Source organism: Saimiri boliviensis, chromosome 6, assembly GCF_048565385.1.
Source record: "Saimiri boliviensis isolate mSaiBol1 chromosome 6, mSaiBol1.pri, whole genome shotgun sequence".
NCBI lineage: Eukaryota > Metazoa > Chordata > Mammalia > Primates > Cebidae > Saimiri > Saimiri boliviensis.
Genome location: NC_133454.1, coordinates 22,847,893 through 22,866,488, shown reverse-complemented (window position 1 = coordinate 22,866,488; position 18,596 = coordinate 22,847,893). Strand labels below are relative to the sequence as shown.

Genomic DNA, 18,596 nt, shown 5'->3' with positions numbered 1-18,596 from the left:
TAATTTACTATTACTACCTTATGTAGGTAAATACTATAGATGGTTTTTTTCTTTAAAATTCTTTAAAATACGTACGGTAATTGAGAGCAAAAATTCAAACATCACCAGAGGTTTTCAAGGTATGTGAATTGTGATTGGCAGAATAATGTTTATCCTTTTGCCAAAGCTGTCCATGCTCCAATCCCAGAATCTGTGAGTGTGTTAGTTAGTCTACCTGGTAAAAGAAACTGTGTACATTTGATTAAGAATCTTTAAATGGCAGTGGCTTACACCTGTGATACCAGCACTTTGGGAGGCTGAGGTGGGTGGATCACCTGAGGTTGGGAGTTTGAGACCAGCCTGACCAACATGGAAAAACCCGGTATCTATTAAAAATACAAAATTAGCTGGATGTGGTGGCGCATGCCTGTAATCCCAGCTCCTTGGGAGGCTGAGGCAGGGGAATCACTTAAACTCGGGAGGCGGAGGTTGCAGTGAGCCGAGATTGCGCTACTGCACTCCAGCCTGGGCAAGAAGAGTGAAACTCCATCTCAAAATAAATAAATAAATATTTAAATGATGAGATTATTCTAGATTATCTGGGTGGGACTAATGTAATCACAACGATTCTTTATGTGAAAGAGGGAGGTATGAGGGTGAGAGAAAGATTTGAAGATATCTTGCTGATTTTTAAACAATGTAGGTAGTCTCTAGAAAATCCAAGAGGTGGCTGGTCTGAGTGCAGTGGTGTTTACGACTCACTGATCACAACCAGTTACAGATTTTTGTTCCTTCTCCACTCCCACTGCTTCAATTGACTAGCCTCTAAAAAAAAAAAAAAGAAAATGCAAGAGGTAAGGGAAATTTAAGGGAACTAATTCTCCCCTAAATCCTCTAAGAGGAATACAACTCTGCGGACACCTTTTAGCAGTGTTGGATTTTAGACCAGTAAAATCTACTTTGGACTTCTGACCTCCAGAAGTATACAATAAATCTGAGTTGTTTTAAGCCACGAGGCTTGTGGTGAAGTGTTACAGCAGCAATAGGAAATTAATACATGAATGTAATACATATGGCAACTATAAGATAAAGGGGTGAGGTAAAGGGAAATATATAGTAGTAAGACTGTTGGTTTACTTGAAGTGGTAAAATATTAAGTAGAATCTGGAAAAGAATAGAGAATTCATAAATAGATCCACAAATTCATAAATATATGACCAACTGATTTTTTTTTTTTTGGAGACGGAGTTTCGCTCTTGTTACCCAGGCTGGAGTGCAATGGCGCGATCTCGGCTCACCGCAACCTCCGCCTCCTGGGTTCAGGCAATTCTCCTGCCTCAGCCTCCTGAGTAGCTGGGTTTACAGGCACGCACCACCATGCCCAGCTGATTTTTAGTATTTTTAGTAGAGACGGGGTTTCACCATGTTGACCAGGATGGTCTCGATCTCTTGACCTCGTGATCCACCTGCCTCGGCCTCCCAAAGTGCTGGGATCACAGGCGTGAGCCACCGCGCCCGGCCGACCAACTGATTTTTGACAAAGACGCAAAAGCAATTCAATAGATGAAGTTTAGCTAACAGCCTTTTCAACAAATGGTGCTGGAGCAAGAAGGTATCCAGAGGTAGAAAGGAAAGGGGGAAAGAGAAGAGAGAAGAGGAGAGAAAAGGAAAGGACAAGAACAAGAACCTCTGTATCTCATGTTCCACAAAAATTAACTCAAAATGGATCATAGACTTACATGAAAAATGTAAAGGTAAAGCTATAAAACATGAAATCCTAAAGACCTAGGGCTTCGTAAAGAGTTCTTAGACTTGACACAAAAGAAAAAAATGATAATCCACAAAAGAAAAAATGATAAAACTAGATGTCATCAAAATTAAGGGGATAAAAAGCCAAGCTACTTTCTAGGAGAACACAGTCAGAAACCACACATCCAACAAGGAACTCTCTAAACTCAACAGTGAAAAAAACAAGCAATCCATATGGAAAATGGGCAAAACTTATAAACAAACATTTCACAGAAGATGACATGCAGATGGCCAGAAGTACATGAAAAAATGTTCAACATAAGTAAGCATTACAGAAATGCAAATTAAAACCACAGTGAGACACTAATACACAGCTCTTAGAATGGCTTAAAATCACCACACATGCCTGTCAACACTTGGTACTGGTGAAGAACTAGAACAAGTAAAAATTCCATACATTGCTGGGGGGAATGCAAAATGGAACAGTCACTTTGGAAAACATATTTCTTTCCTATAAAACAAAAGAAACTTTGTAATTTATATAAGGAACATGAGTAACCATGGACTTTGGTATCCACAGTGGCAGGGAGTCGGGAGGGTCGGGAAACCAATCCCTTCTGGATACGAAGAGATAACTGCACTTAGGAGTAAATTTAACCAAGGACATGAACGATCTGTATAATGAAAACTATAAAACATCACATCAAACACTAACCCAGTAATCCCACTCCTAAGAATTTACCCAAGAGAAATGAGTTTGGGTGGCTGCGGCTCACACATGTAATCCCAGCACTTTGGGAGGCTGAGAGGCAGGAGGATCGCTTGGACCCAGGAGTTTGAGACCAGCCTGGGCAACATAGTGAGATCCTGTCTCTACAGAAAACTAAAAAAATAGCACCTATAGTCCTAGCTTCTCAGGAGGCTGAGGTGGGAGGATCGCTTGAGCCCCAGGAATTCATGGCTGAAGTGAGCTACAATTACATCACTGCACTCCAGCCTAGGTGACAAAATGAGACCCTGTCTCAAAAAACAAACAAACAGAAAAACAAAAAACAGAAAGAAATTAAACTTAACATTCATACAAAACCTGCACATAAATATTTAAGGCAACTTTGTTCATTACTTTCAAAAACTGGGAATAAACTAAATGTCCTTCAGCTGGTAAACGGATAAATCAAAACTGCTTCCGACAGCTATTATGCAACTCTCCGGGAGTGATGTCACTGAAGCTACCTTCTTGCCAGGCCCACCCAACTAAAGCCACCAGACAAGTAACTGTTCTGTCTGGGATAACTGATCTCTCCAGGGTAGTCCAACCTTTTCTGATTGGGCCCCGACTTATTTTGAAATATATCTGTGACAACACCAGCAAAGGTAGTACAGGTAATGCTCTGAATAAAACGTGTGTTCTTCTGGTTCACATTATTCCTGGACATTAGTCACCAAGGCTTAAGAAACTAGCCTAAAAATCCATCAGTCAAGGCATCTAAAGATAAAACAACATGAAGAAATGAAAGAAAAAGAGAAAATGAGGTTGGGTGTGGTGGCTCATGCCTGTAATCCCAGCATGAGGAGGAGGAAGTGGGAGAGGAGAAGGAAGAGGGGGAGGGGAAAGACGGGGGGAGAGGGAGGAGAAGAGGAGGAGGAGGAGGGAAGGAGAGAGAAAAGAAGTGACTTATTTCAAACATTAAGATTGGATTGAAATGCTTCACTTCTAATATTTTGAGCTGAATAAAATAATTTTATGGGATTGTTGACTAAATGCAAAGATGAAAATCTGTAACTGAATTCTGCTCACACTTACTAAAAATGTATGTAGCTTAACCTATCTATTCCTCAATGTTTTTACTAATATAACTGAGAAAAATAAACGGTATCTTGCAACGCTGTCATATGGTAAAATATAATTGCAGAGCAAAGATTTTTAATGTTTAATACAATATAAAATAATTTTATTTGATATTGTTTGTGCAACCTTTCCTTTTTGTATCTGTTTGTGCAGTGGAAACGGCATCAAGGCAGAAACAGTGAGGTAAAAAGTGTGGTTCCATTCCTAATACTCTTACTGCCTGGGTGAAATAATAAAGAATTGGGGAGTGGGCTCAACTGAAAGCTACCTAAGGAATGCACAATGACTCCTGAAGCTCAGATCCTGAATCCCTACCGTCCAGAATACGGCTGTTCAATAGCAGCACTACTGATATTATGAGCCAGCTAATTACTGGGGAGAAGGCGGCTATGTACTGTAGGTTGCTGAACAGCACTCCTGCCTTTACAAACTACATGCTAGTAGTGACCACTCTCCCTTTTCCCTGCCCATTCCCTAACAGGAATAATCAAAAATGTCCCATGGGGACTGGTCCAAAATGCTCAATGAGAAGAGTGAAGGGGGTATGAAAGTGAATGCTGTAGTGTGTGGCTAAGTGCCCTATGTGGGAAACTAGGAATGTTATTAACTCCTGACAGTTTATAGTTGAGTGTCTCATCAGGAATTGTCTAGAACCAAAGATGCTGCCTTACTCAGGGTTATGCCCCTTCCACTGGCTAATCACGCCCAATTACTACTCGAAATGGGAAGGCACAAAGGGCTACCCCCTTGCCTTCAGATGAGACAAGTATAAAGGACCACTCCAAAGTTCTTCACAAAAGAGGCTAAGGTCTCTGTTTGTAAATGCATCGCAGTTCACTTTTCCCACTGTTCAATGTGACTTTCTTCCTTTCCTTACAAATATTGGAAAGAGCACTCCCCAATAATCCCCCTACCCACACATCTCTGCCTTAGAGTTTTGTTTACTAGGAAATCCAACCCAAGACAGTGTAATAAAATAATGAGTCTGTTCTATTTATGATATATATATATGGTATTTATGTTTTAAGTGGAAAAAGATCATTTGCTGGATAAGAGTAGAAAGACATATAAATGGATAAAAAGGAGAGTTGATGAAAATCACTAAAATAAACATCCCGTAATTACAAATTCAAACTAAGATATTAACCAGAATGCTTCTGAACAGACAATTCATAATTTAACAGTTAACAATTTCTGGGTATTTATTAAGTGTCATAAATTATGCTAAGTACTTTATATATATTACCTGCCTGATCTTCTCAAGCAGCCTATAAAGCAGGAATTTTTATTTCTATGTATTGGAATTTTGATGGGGACACTGAGGCCCAGGGAGATTAAGTCCCTTATCTAAGGTGGTCATAGAGCACATGAGTGGCTGAGTTAGGCATCAAATCTTGGTCCATCCAATTCCACTTGTGTGCACTGTCTGGATTGTATCTACAGCCTCCTAAGAAGGTCTCTCACTCTATTTTTATCTACCTCTAAACCATTCTTCATATTGCTGCTAAAAAACATGTGTCTAAAATACAGCTCTGACCTTTGTTTTTTGGTTTTTTTTTTTGGAGACAGAGTCTCGCTCTGTCCCCAGGTACCAGGCCGGAGTGCAGTGGCACAACCTTGGCTCACTGCAACCTCTGCCTCCCGGGTTCAAGCAATTCTCCTGCCTCAGCCTCCCGAGTAGCTAGGACTACAGGTGCGCGCCACCACGCCCAGCTAATTTTTGTATTTTAGTAGAGATGGGATTTCACCATGTTGGCCAGGATGGTCTCAATCTCTTGACCTCATGATCCGCCCGTCTCGGCCTCCCAAAGTGCTGGGATTACAGGTGTGACCCACCACGCCCAGCCCTGACCTTCATTTTCAAACTTAAAACTCTTGTTCCTTAAATTCTAGATAAAGTTCAAACTCCCTAGCGTGGCGTGTAAATACAAGGTCCTTCATGGTCTGTTGCTTGATCATGACCATCTCTCCAGCCTTATACCCCGCTCAATTGAGCTGACAACTCCTGTGGATCCTTTCTAATACAGCTACATAGGGGTTTATGTAAGTATTACAGATAGTTATATGAAGATGTTTGGTTTATTTTCCCAGCAAATCAGAGCTACTATTTAGCAAACCTTTTTGTGTTCCAGACTCCATATGATGTACTTTATATTATATACACTATTTCATTTAGCCCTCATGATAACCTTAGGATTAAGTACAATTATTCTCATTTTACAGTTGAGTAACTTAACGATCATGAAAGTCAGGGAACTTCACAGCAAAGCTGATGGCAGGGCTGGGATAGAAACTTAAAGCTGTCTAACGCTTGTATTTTAAACTATTACAGTAAAGGTATTCAGTAAGTGTTTATAAAGTACTTCTCCATTCTTTTCAGCTTATGAATACCTGTAACACATAAACGTTCGAGGTAAAAATATACATAGAAACATTTTAATGTCACAGATACCTGATATTTTAAAACTTGTGTACCTACCTGCATGAGATCTTGAAGGCTGTCAACAAAAGAAATCTCTGCTTCTATCATATAAAATTCTGCCAGGTGCCTCCGGCTCTGAGAATTTTCGGCTCGGAAGGTTGGACCAAAGGTAAACACTTGAGTAAAAGCTCTGCAATTCAAGATTAAGAGAATAAAAATAGAATTCACATGATTAAGTATTTAAAATACTCAATGAGCTCTAACAGAAATAAAAAAAAGTTTTGTGTGCCTCTGTCTTGCCCACAGGCTCACACATATTTGCTGCTATATATTTCTCTAATACATAATAATAATAGTTTCATTAAAAATGTTAAATTTAGGCTGGGCACAATGGTTCCAGTCTGTAGTCCTAGCATTCCTGGGAGGACTGCTTGAACTCAGGAGTTCAAGACTAGCCTGGTAAAATGGTAAAATTTTATCTCTACAAAAAATCTTTTAAAATAGCTGGGCATGATGGCCTGCACCTGTAGCTCCAGTTACTTTTGAGGCTGAGGCAGGAGGATCACTTGAGCCCAGGAGGTAGAGGCCACAATGAGCCATGTTCATGCTACTGCATTCCAGCCTGGGTGACAGAGTAAGATCCTGTCTCAACAACAACAACAACAACAACAAAAAAAAAAAAAAAAAAAAAAAAAAAAAAAAGAAAAAAGAAAAAGAAAAGAAAGGTTACATTTATAGAAACCATTTTATCCTGAAGGAATCTGCAACTGCTTCACAAACCCTACGGTTTTACTAAATATAGAATAGAAACATAACCACTTCTGGGTGCACTCCACTGCAGCTGCCTTAAACAGCAGGCAACTACATTTCACAGCAATCAAGAACAAAGTAAAGAAAAAGATATCGCTGCCCAAGAAACCACAAAGAAAACCTAGATAATAACAGTGAAAACTAGAATTTCACATAGTAAGGTATGTTCATTTATTTTCTAAATACATGAAAAAAGAATGTCGGACACATATGGCAGGCAGTTCACCTTATTCAAAGCTCACTCAAGTCCTTCATGACCACCCATGTCTTTCGATCAACGGCAAATGACCCCTGAAATTTGGAGGTGAGAGATTTTGAGGAACTGCTTTATTCCCTTGATTCCAAGAAGGACTATAGCTCAATCATCCCTTATTCTTAAATTCCTACAGTGAAGTGGACACAACAACTGTCATTCTTTAATGCTTACTGTTTCCCTCATATTCAAAGCGAGTTAACAGCTGAGATTAGATCAAGCACGTATGAAGTAACAAATATTTCTGGAGGACTCAATCTTTAAATGTTAAGGGTTTTTTTTGTTTTTGTTTTTTTTTTTTGAAAAGGAGTTTCCCTCTTGTTACCCAGGCTGGAGTGCAATGGCGCGATCTTGGCTCACTGCAACCTCCGCCTCCTGGGTTCAGGCAATTCTCCTGCCTCAGCCTCCTGAGTAGCTGGGATTACAGCCACGTGCCACCATGCCCAGCTAATTTTTTGTATTTTCAGTAGAGACGGGGTTTCACCATGTTGACCAGGATGGTCTCGATCTCTTGACCTCGTGATCCACCCGCCTCGGCCTCCCGAAGTGCTGGGATTACAGGCATGAGCCACCGCGCCCGGCCACAATTAAGGTTTTGTTAGAACAAAGCAAGCTGTCTGAGGCTCCTTAGCTATGATCCTGAGCATGTTTCATTTGTCTGTCGTTTAGCCAAATAATATAAAGATCAGAAAACTTAGTGCGGAAAATAGACGGATTTTGTATATATATATATTAGTTTTTTTTGTTTGTTTTAAGTAAAAATACTCTGGGAAAAGAAACAGTAAAGTAACTATGGTGAAAACTTAAAAGATTTATTTTTCTCTCACATTGCCATTTCAGTAAGACCCCATTGGTAGAAGCTTAGGAATTTATACTTTGGTTCTACAGCTACCTTCCTCAAACCATAATCTGCTAACCTCTGAGACCCTTAGTTTTTAATGAAAAGATAGTAGAAACTCAAAAATATTACTATGGCTGCCTTTCGCCCAAGATTCAGCTCCAGATTTGCCTACTAGAGTGTTTCTGAAAACCTACCTTGTGCAAAATGAAAATTTTTATTCTGTTTCCCAAAACAAAAGACATAATGAACAATCCTGCCTTTCTTTTTACATTTGCTCCGGCTATCTCAGTTAATCCCCCTACTGAACCAAGCCAGATACCACATTCCCCTACTGACCACATAGGCCATATAATTTTGATCACAAAATTCAGTTGTTTACACCTTGGAAAACTCTCTGAAATCTCGCAGCTCTTCTCTATCTTCACAGCTATTGTCAGTGGAAACCTTTGTCTCTGGCTTAGAAAGACAGGTCTAGAATCTACCTGACTTCTTCCAGCCCCAAACTACAGGTTTCCAACCTCAAATCTGATTATGTCTTTCCTAATTTTAAAATCTTCAATGATTCCTTAGTAACAAAGAGTAAAATTCTAACTCTTAATTTCAACTCAGTTGTTTCCCACCCACCCTTTCCTCCAGCCACTCTGAAGACCTTCTCCTTTCCTAGCATGCCCCGTGCATGCATGCCCTTGGGTTTTTGCATAGGTCCTTTGCTACCCTGCATTGCCTCCTCCCCTGCTCCTCTCCCCTCCAAATGGAAAATTCCCATTCATCCTTCAAGACTTGGCTCAACTGTCACTTCCCTTTTGAAACCTTACCACTCCCCAAATTTATGGCTCCCTCTAGTATATTACAACATATTTTCATGTTTATTATATAGAACCTATCACTCCGAAATGTAATTATCTATGTAAGTATCTTTCTCCCCCAATAAACTATGACATTTTCCAGAACAGGAATCATGTTTTATTCATATTTGCATCTCTAGTGCCTAAGATAAAACAGGTGCTCATGCTGAATGAATGAGTACTAATGATGATGACAGGCTTCCTCAGTTATAAACTAAAAAGCACATCCTCACAAAGAGTAACATTGCAAATACAGAAAAATACTCAGATATATGTCACTGTGGCTGTCAGTACCTAAAATAGGTCAAACAATCCAGGTCTGGCCCAAACGATAAATTCAACAATTACTAGGACCTGAGTTTCCAATCTGTGACTGTGCTATCTCTAAGTAGGTTGGCAATAGTATATCTAAATAAGTAAAATGACACTTCTGTTACTGTATCACAATTAACTGTGCGTATACATATGAGCAAAGGATGCTCCAAGATGATGAGCAATAGAGATTCTTAAATTTTACAATGATAGCAAGGTCTCTAGTATAAAATGTACAGAGGCTCAGTAATTTTTATTTCAATTATAGTAAGGATCAGGCTCTGACTGAGGTATCCAAGGGTTAAATATCATTTTGATAGGGTATGAACTAATGACCAAAGTGCTTCCGCTAAAGTTACAGAGGGATAAAATGAACCGGAAGGTATCTTGAAAAACTGCCTAAGAAAGCATCTCATTTTTAAGCAGATCAATGTTTAAATCATTGAGTAATAAAGATCACCCTATGTCAGTGTCCAGTGTTCTATTATAAGTAATGGTAGCAGTAGCAGTACTAGTGGCTACCATTATGGAGTGATCATTGTGTGCCAAGCACTAAATGGCCAAGAACCTTAATCCCTTCAGAGTTAACTCAATCTTAGTATGCATAAATACATTTATTTTCCAGAATAAGAAACTGCAGTTCAGAGAGGTTAAGAAGCTTTACCTCACAGAGTTATAGTTTAATAAATAGTGGAAGCCAGACTCAAATCCACATTTCTGACTAATATTCACAGCCTTAACCATGATATTAACAATAATGATGCTCACGACAACACTGCAAACTCAGAAAATTAGAAAGAAAAATTTTTAGTATATTTCCCCTTCTCTAAGATAACTAAGGTAAGCAGTTTTATATATTGTGAATAGCTTATTTGTTTTATGTGTTAAAATCCCGCTCTGTAGAATGTTATCTTCATGAAAATAATGAGAATGACATATCCTCATCAATACTTTGTAATCTTTAGCAAGTTATTTAGTTTTTCTGGTCTTCAAATTCTTATAGAACTCAGGGTTGGAGGCAACCTGGCATTGATCTCTGTATCTTTTGCAATAATTTTGTCACTAGGTGGATGTGAAATCACTTCTATTTTAATTTACGCTGACTTCCTTCTTTTTTTCTGTCTTCCACAGGCATGAAAGCCACGTGCAGCAAAGACTAAACCAACTAACATTTAAAATAAAATCTGAGAACAAGGCCATTTCTAAAATAAGATACAAAACCAGGTGAAAGGCCAGTATTGCTCTGAGAAGAGACCAGTAAAAAAAGAAAACACTCAGTACTAAGAATCACTCTTGTGCCATATTATGAAGAGAGGAAAACTATACAAGGAAAATCCACAGGCTTGGAGTTGATGTTTAGTATAATATAAGTACATTCAATACCAATCAACCAAGATAACTAGAAAAATGGCTCTTTGGAAAACAAAAAGCAAAACTGCAAAAGAAAAAAAAAAGTTTCTACAAAGTTCACTTTCTCCTGTGGGTGGAGTTTTATGAAGCACTCAAGATGGCAACTAGATTAATATAAAGTGGTCACTGACTGCCTGGCCATTTATTCTTTCTGGCTCTGAAATTTCACAGTGAATCTTAACATTTTGAAATAACAGAGGAATTGCTATTCTTTAGTTTGGGAAGAACTTATTCAGCATAAGTCGGGCATGGTCACTCATGCCTGTAATCTCAGCACTTTGGGAGGCCGAGGCGGGCAGATCACCTGAGGTCATGGTGAAACCCTGTCTTTAAAAAAAAAAAAGCCGGGTGCAGTGGCTCACACCTGTAATCCCAGCACTTTGGGAGGCCGAGGCGGGTGGATCACGAGGTCTAAAGATCGAGACCATCCTGGTCAACATGGTGAAACCCCGTCTCTACTAAAAATTAGCTGGGCATGGTGGCACATGCCTGTCTCAGGAGGCTGAGGCAGGAGAATTGCCTGAACCCAGGAGGCGGAGGTTGTGGTGGTGAGCTGAGATCGCGCCATTGCACTCCAGCCTGGGTAACAAGAGCGAAACTCTGTCTCAAAAAAAAAAAAAAAAAAAAAAAAAAAAAAAGAACTTATTCAGCATAAAATTGATCAGCAACTTTCCCTACAACCTTCCCAAACCACCCCCAACCTCTGTATCACTTCTCTACTGTTAGTTTAGTAAAAGTTCATTGAACTTAAGTGAACTCACGGAAAACCTTGAACTGAATTTTAAGTCACTGCCAAGTGGTCTTCTCATCATTCAGCAAATGACCATCTATTTTACTACTGTTTTTTGTTCACCAGATTATTAACAGTGTGACTTATTTTACATTCATTATTTCTATATACCTAACAAAGTGGACTCCTGATACTTCATTTTCAGCTTTCCCCTATTCCCTATCACGCAATACACTTGGTGGAAAGGGATTATAAAAGAGATGCAGCCCTCACCATTTCAACAATCATGTCATGTCAAGATGCCTTAGGCAGGGTGCATTCTAAATTCTAAAAATTCTTATCTTTATTGCCAAAAACTTGTGCCAGATAATTTCCTTTAAAGTTTTTTTTTTTAAGCACAAAAACTTGAAAAATTACATGTTCTTAATACTTTATTTGGAACTGAATTTGAGACCCAAGCAAAATATATTCTTAAGTGTATGATGAAACTCAAAGTTTGACAGAGTCTGCCAATAATCCTGCTAAAGGGAGTGGAAGGTCAGCTTATCATCTGAGGAGATGACATGTGAAAAGGATATTCAAACAAAGCAAACACCAACACATAGGTCCTAAGGTAGGAAGGAGCCTGACATGCTTAAAGAACAGGTGTAGGCCAGTAGCAGGATGAGCAAGAGATGGTGGAAAGGACTAGAACATGTAGGGCCTTCCTTGTAACCATGGTAAGCAGTGACCAGATTTTATTTGATACACCTTGAAATACATACCCTCGCCTCTTGAAACATTTAACACTATTTTCCTAGTATTCTCCTAGTTTCCCTTCTAAATACTGCTCTGATCTCTATTTCTGCCTCCTATTGCAGACCACATTAGCTGTTCATTAAGCATCAGCATTTCTCCAAAGTCACTCCTAGAACCTCTAAATTTTTTCATGTTACTTTTCCTTATATGATCTCCCTTGGTCAATCATTTCAGTAAATTACTTACTGGCATACACAAATTTTTACCTTCTAACTAGCCTTTTTCTATAAGCTCTGTAAGTATATATCCATCATCTGTTTATGTGGTCCTTTCACTTGTCACAAACTGAACTCATCCCTCCCCGCAGCTTCCACTTTGATTTCAGTCTTCTCCCAACCTTCCTAGGCCAATCTTCCCAATATGCTCTTTCTTTCCCTGTTTGTTCGGTGAAAAACCAACATGCTCTTTAGTAACACCATGTACTACTATTCACAGCACCTTTCAAAATAAAAAATAACATCTATTGATGTGATTATTTAACATCTATCTCCATTAGATTGGAAATTTCATGAGTGACTGTACCTTTTTTTTTTTTTTTGGTTCATTATGGCATCCTTATCCTCAGTCTTAATTTAGTACCCAACACATACAGTCAATATTTGTCAAATAATAATTCATTTTCTATAAAATACGCTCAACCCCAAGTTGCATTTCTTTTAAAGAGATGGGGTCTCCTATGTTGCCCAGACTGAACTCCTGGTATCAAGTGATCCTCATGCCTCAGGCTCCCAAGAAAGTGGAACTATACATGCACACTAGGGGCACCCAGCTTCCCAAATGAATATTCGAAACAGCAATGAGATGGGGGTAAGGGCAGAAGAGGAAGGTAAATAGAATATCTATTACTAAACAAAAAATCCTGCTGTTCTGTGAAATTATTGTTCACAGAAGGCACGAGACAATAACAACATCAGGTTTTTAAAACTGTCGCATATTTTTGCTCTGTCAACAGAAAAAATCTTTAAAAAGGACTACGTAGGATAAGCTGCTCTAATTTGAAAAATTTTAAAATTATAATATTACTATAAGAAAATAATTATCCCAGTCTACTCTCTGTAAACACAGCAGCACATGATACTTTGGCTCCTGCCTGAGTGAAGTGCCACTTCATTCCTGCAACAACAGACCCTTCAGGACTGACTGACTGGATATGAGGTCTTACAAAATAACGTTATTCTAAAAGGTCACAAATGCTCACTGGTCTAACTGAATATTTATCTTTATGTCTCAAAAAGACACTAAAATTGCCTTTCAAATACAAGTATATAATTTTATCAACTGCACTCATACTGAGATTACCTCTCCTACATTTCTGATATTTAGTGGTCCTTGCTCTGAGGTCCACTGAAGAGAACATGTAAGTACTTTATTTAGTTACACGTACTACATAGTGTTTAAGCGTTATTTACGTCTACAAATATTTCAAGGGTTCCCTTTTCTGAGGCCTGATACTACAGATGTAGAGGAGTCATTATGGCATTGAACTATCAACAATTTCCTGGACTTCCATCCTGTATAGATGACTTAATTCTTTAAGGTTCTGGTAGTGATTAAGAACATGTAGTCTAAAGATCTAAGTTAAAATCCTGGCTCCTCCACTAATGAGCAAAGTTCCTAATTTCTGTTAAGACTAAATTTCCCCATGTAAAAATGAAGGTGAGTATACAAATGTCATGGAGGTTATTATAAAGACGAAATGAAACAAAATACATCAAAAGGTTAACCTAACACCAACTATATGGTAAGAGAACAACAAATGGATCAAAGTTATTTTTTGTCTTATTCCTTTCCATAGGGCTACAGTTCTCATTTGCTTGATTATTATTTTTTTTTTGGATACAAGGTCTTGCTCTGTCACCTAGGCTGCAGTGCAGTGGCACCAACACAGCTTGCTGCAGCCCCAACCTCCTGGCTCAAGCAATCCTCCTGCCTCAGCCTCTTGAGCAGTGGGGACCACAAGCATGTGCCACCAAACCCAGCTAATTTAAAAATTTTTCTTTTATAAATGGGGGTCTCACCAAGTTGTCAAGATCCCTTTACACTTCTAATTGTTGTAGCTCTCAAAGAAATTTGGTTTATCTAGGTTATATCTACCAATATTTACCATTAAAATTGAGAAATTAAAATTATGCTTATTATGTTTATGTTACTTAAAAATAATGACAAGGCAGCGCATGGTGGCTCATGACTATAATCCAAACACTTTGGGAGGCCAAGGCAAGTGGATCATTTGAGTCCAGGAGTTTGACACCAGCCTGGGCAACATGGTAAAACCCCATTCCTACAAAAAATACAAAAATTAGCCAAGCGTGGCAGTATGTGCATTTAGTCCCAGCTAACAGAGAGGCTGAGGCAGGAAGACTGACTGAGCCTGGGAGGCTGAGGCTGCCATGAGCCGTCATGATGCCCCTGTGCTCCAGCCTGGGTGACAGAGCGAGACCCTGTCTCAAAAAAACAAAACAAAACAAAACAACGACAAGCCCATTATGTTTTACAAATAACATTTTTTATGAAACATAATTTTTTCCAAAACAAAAAAATTAGTAAGAGGAGTGGCACTGCTTTATACTTTTGCAAATTTCTTTAATGTGTGGCTTAACAAAAGGCAGCTAGATTCTCCTACCTACTTTTGCATTCAATCTGTTGCACTATCACACCCCATGAAGACTGGAAAATACTGTATATGTACTCTTGAGACAATGAGGCTTAAAAAGGCAATTACTGTCTTAGTATTATTATGAAAATAATTTTGACTTCAAGGATTCCCCTGAGAGAATGCGAGGCAGCCCCAGAGATATCCAGACCATACACAGAGAACCACTACCTTTGGCAATGATTCTTAATGAGAAGTATTAGTTTGAGGCTCTACCTCTGAAAACCTGTCCTAAAGAAAGTTTAGACCTCTAATTAACATACTTTTAAAGTTTTTTGATGGCTAAATATGATGGGAAAATAAAAAATAACAAATGTTGGCAAGGACACAAAAAACTCCTTGTACACTGTTGGTGGGAATGTGAAATTGTATGACTGTTAGGAAAAACAGTTTGGTGGCTCTTCAATAAATTAAACATAGAATGACCCAACAATTTCCTCCTGGATATATACCTCAAAGAAATAATAATGACAGGTATCCAAATAAAACTCTGTACATAAATGTTCACAGTGGCATTATACAGAGATCCCAAAAGTGGAAATAACACAAATATTCATCAACGAATGAATGGATAAACAAAATGTGGTATATTCATTCAACAGAATATTATTCAGCCATAAAAAGGAAATACTGCTACATGCTATTACATGGATGGAAAAATTAGGCTAAATGAAAGAAGCTATACACCAAACCACATATATGGTTTCCTGTATATGAAATATCCAGAATAGGCAAATCTATAAAAACACAAAGCAGAAAGTGTTTGCCAGGGGTTGGGAAGAGAGGCACTGGAAAGTACACTAATTTACATGAGTTGCTGTAACAAAATATCATAGACTGTGTGGCATAAACAACAGAAATTAATTTTCCTGCAGTTCTAGAGGCTGGAAATCTTAAGACCAAAGTGATGACAGGGTTGGTTTCTGGTGAGGCTTCTCTTTCTGGTTTGCTGAAGGCTGCCTTCTTGCTGTGTCCTCACGTGGCTTTTCCTCTGTGCACAAGCAACCCTAGTGCCTCTTTTATATGGACACCAGTCACACTGGATTTGGGTTCCACCTTTATGTCCTCATATAACTTTAATTATCTTTAACAGTACTATCTTCAAATACAATCACATAGAGGTTAGAACAACACAACATATGAATCCCAGGGAAGAGGCAATTCAGTACATAACAGAGAACAACTGCTTTATGGGTATGGGCCTTCCTTTTGGGGTGATGGAAATGTTCTGGAACGAGATAGTGATGGTTGTACAATGCCACTAATGGTAAATTTTATCTTGTGTATTTTGCCACAATACATTTTTTTCTGAGACTTCAAAATCCCAGTTCAACAGAACTGATTTTGTTAGCCAATACATACTAAAGATGGGCAATAAAAGAAGTATTGTTTTTGTAGCTTTCTCTCATAATGGAAGCCTTATGCTATTAACAAACTGTGGTTTTTCCAGTGTTTTGATTAAGCCTTGCCAGCTGTGTGCTGCTGCAGCACCAAAGAAACTGTTTTGAAGCCTGTCACCTCCTCCAGCAGGCAGCCATCCTGGTCTCGGAGAGTGGCGTCAGCACCAGACTGGAGCGAGCAGCAGCTCTCCAATATCCAGTAACTCACAGGCAGAGGCATAATGTAGAGCTGTTTGGCCTTGACTGCCCTGACAGTTAATGCCAGCTCTATGTTGCAGCAAGACTGTGACTAGTTCCTTCTATGTCCTTGATCACAGGCCCAATGAAGTAGAGCCCTACCCTCTTCACCTTTCACATTCATATCCACATTTTTCTATTTGATGGCTTTGGTTATATGGTCAATGCTGTTTCCCCTGCAGTAATCAAATATCTTTTTGTCTTCTTCCCTGATGGTTTCTTCATGAAACACAGAACTAATAACCGGCCCACAAAAACCAGTATTTTCTTCTTTTCCCTTCTTCTCTGGTATCTGAGGGTTCCAACCGGGATCTAGTTTTTTAACTACTGTGATATATTCCCGCATTGCTTGGCTGGGGCTTGAATCACCCAGTGCTTTCCAGGCTTCCCATTTTTACTTTCCTTCAAATTCAAAGAAGCTTGGTTTAGGAATATTGCAATTTCCAATTTGACCTGTTTGTACCTGGCATACAGGTACAAGAGCTTCTCCCTGCTGGCCACCTGAATAAGGCCTTGCAGGTGCGCTAAAGCCTTCTCAAACAGTTCGGCCAGACGATGGGACTCACTGATCTGAGGGCTATGGGGGAACTCCACCTCCTGAGTCGTCCCCTGAGCTTAGCTCTCCACCGCTGTTGCCGGTGGTGGCTCTAGTGGGCAGGAATGATGAAGCCACGTCTCCTCGCTCGCTCCATCCCCCTGTGTCTGGTCTGTCCTCCTCGGATCAGGTGTAAGGCAGTTTGAGGGCCTGGCCCAGCAGTCTAGGGCCCGAGTTCGTGCTCCAGTGGAACCCAAGCTCAGTCTTGGCACGCTCCCTCGCCTTACCTTGCCCACTTCTACTCCCGGGGTGCAAGGCAGGCTTCCCGACCCTCTGCCGCTCTGCCCAGTGGACCAGGTCTTCTCTAGCTTCCCTCCAACCAACAGTGCGCTACTCGGGCTCACTCGGGGCCCCTCTAACAGCGTGGGCGTTGAAGGCCGCCTACGTGCGGGTGGCGCGCACCTCGGTGGAGCCTGCTTTGCACCAGAGCGGGAAGCCTGAGCAACCCTACGCTGGACGCCCTTCCCTACTGGAGGAGAGAAGGTGCCGTCAGCCATTGGGAAGTCTGTTAATCGTTTCGCTGACATTAGGAGTGCTGAACTCCGGAGCCCGCAACGGGGGTGACGGGCCACAAAACATTTTTAAAAATTAATTGAGGGCAGATGTAGTGGCTCACTCCTGTAATCCTAGCACTTTGGGAGGCAAAGGCAGGTGGATACCTGGTGCTGTCCGGAATTCAAGAGCAGCCTGGCCAACATGGCGAAACCCCGTCTCTATTACACATGTAAAAATCAGCCGGGTATGGTGGCATGTGCCTGTAATCCCAGCTACTCCGGAGGCTGAGGCATGAAAATTGCTTGAACCAGGAGAAGCGGAGGCTTTAGTGAGACGAAATCATGCCACTGCACTCCAGCTGGGTGACAGAGCGAGACTCTGTCTCAAAAAAAAAAAAAAGGTTGAATGAGACTATCAAGCATTTTACACGTTTCATTTCATCCTTGCTACCCTAGAAGACAGGTGATTTCATTGCATTTTATAACTTCAGAAATTGAGGTTTAGAATAGTCAGTAAATAGTCCAGAGAATCACACCAAAGGGGCTTTAACATAAGCAGTCCAAATCCATGGCCCACTTTCTGTACAGCTGCAAGTGTACACTCTTAAAAAACAAAAAGTTCAACACAGATGCTGAATGGTACCATTGAGCATCTGTGCTGTACTTTTTTTTTTTTTTTTGAGACGGAGTTTCACTCTTGTTACCCAGGCTGGAGTGCAATGGCGCGATCTCGGCTCACCGCAACCTCCGCCTCCTGGGTTCAGGCAATTCTCCTGCCTCAGCCTCCTGAGTAGCTGGGATTACAGGCACGCGCCACCATGCCCAGCTAATTTTTTTTTGTATTTTTAGTAGAGACAGGGTTTCACCATGTTGACCAGGTTGGTCTCGATCTCTCGACCTTGTGATCCACCCGCCTCGGCCTCCCAAAGTGCTGGGATTACAGGCTTGAGCCACCGCGCCCGGCTGTGCTGTACTTTTTAAAGTACGAACCATATGGAAAGAGAAGTTGTGTATCTTAATTATCACTGTCCTCTGGGTGGTTTCTGCCCCTCTGGACAACACGGGTTCCATTCTTGGTGGCCATTCCTTGTTCACCTTTCTTCTACCATCCGTTACTTGCTGTCTCTGTGACTGCCATTTCCTACCATTACAGCGGTTCATTTCCGTCTTATTTTTTCTCCTATATATAATTTCTTCATAGTAGAAATGAACAGTGATT

At 40.1% G+C, this 18,596-nt stretch overlaps 1 protein-coding gene and 1 pseudogene across 7 annotated transcripts in view; both read right to left on the bottom strand.

Annotated features, from left to right (window-relative positions):
• Positions 1-18,596, bottom strand: part of NARS2 (asparaginyl-tRNA synthetase 2, mitochondrial) — a 147,623-nt gene that overhangs the window by 49,931 nt on the left and 79,096 nt on the right. For all 7 annotated transcript variants that reach the window (XM_010345610.3, XM_003935045.4, XM_074400395.1 and 4 more), the window contains one exon: positions 6,057-6,189. In XM_010345610.3, coding sequence (XP_010343912.1) covers positions 6,057-6,189 — 133 coding nt within the window. The remainder of the gene's footprint in view (positions 1-6,056; positions 6,190-18,596) is intronic.
• LOC104652493 (acyl-CoA-binding domain-containing protein 6 pseudogene) lies at positions 11,121-17,410 on the bottom strand (annotated as a pseudogene).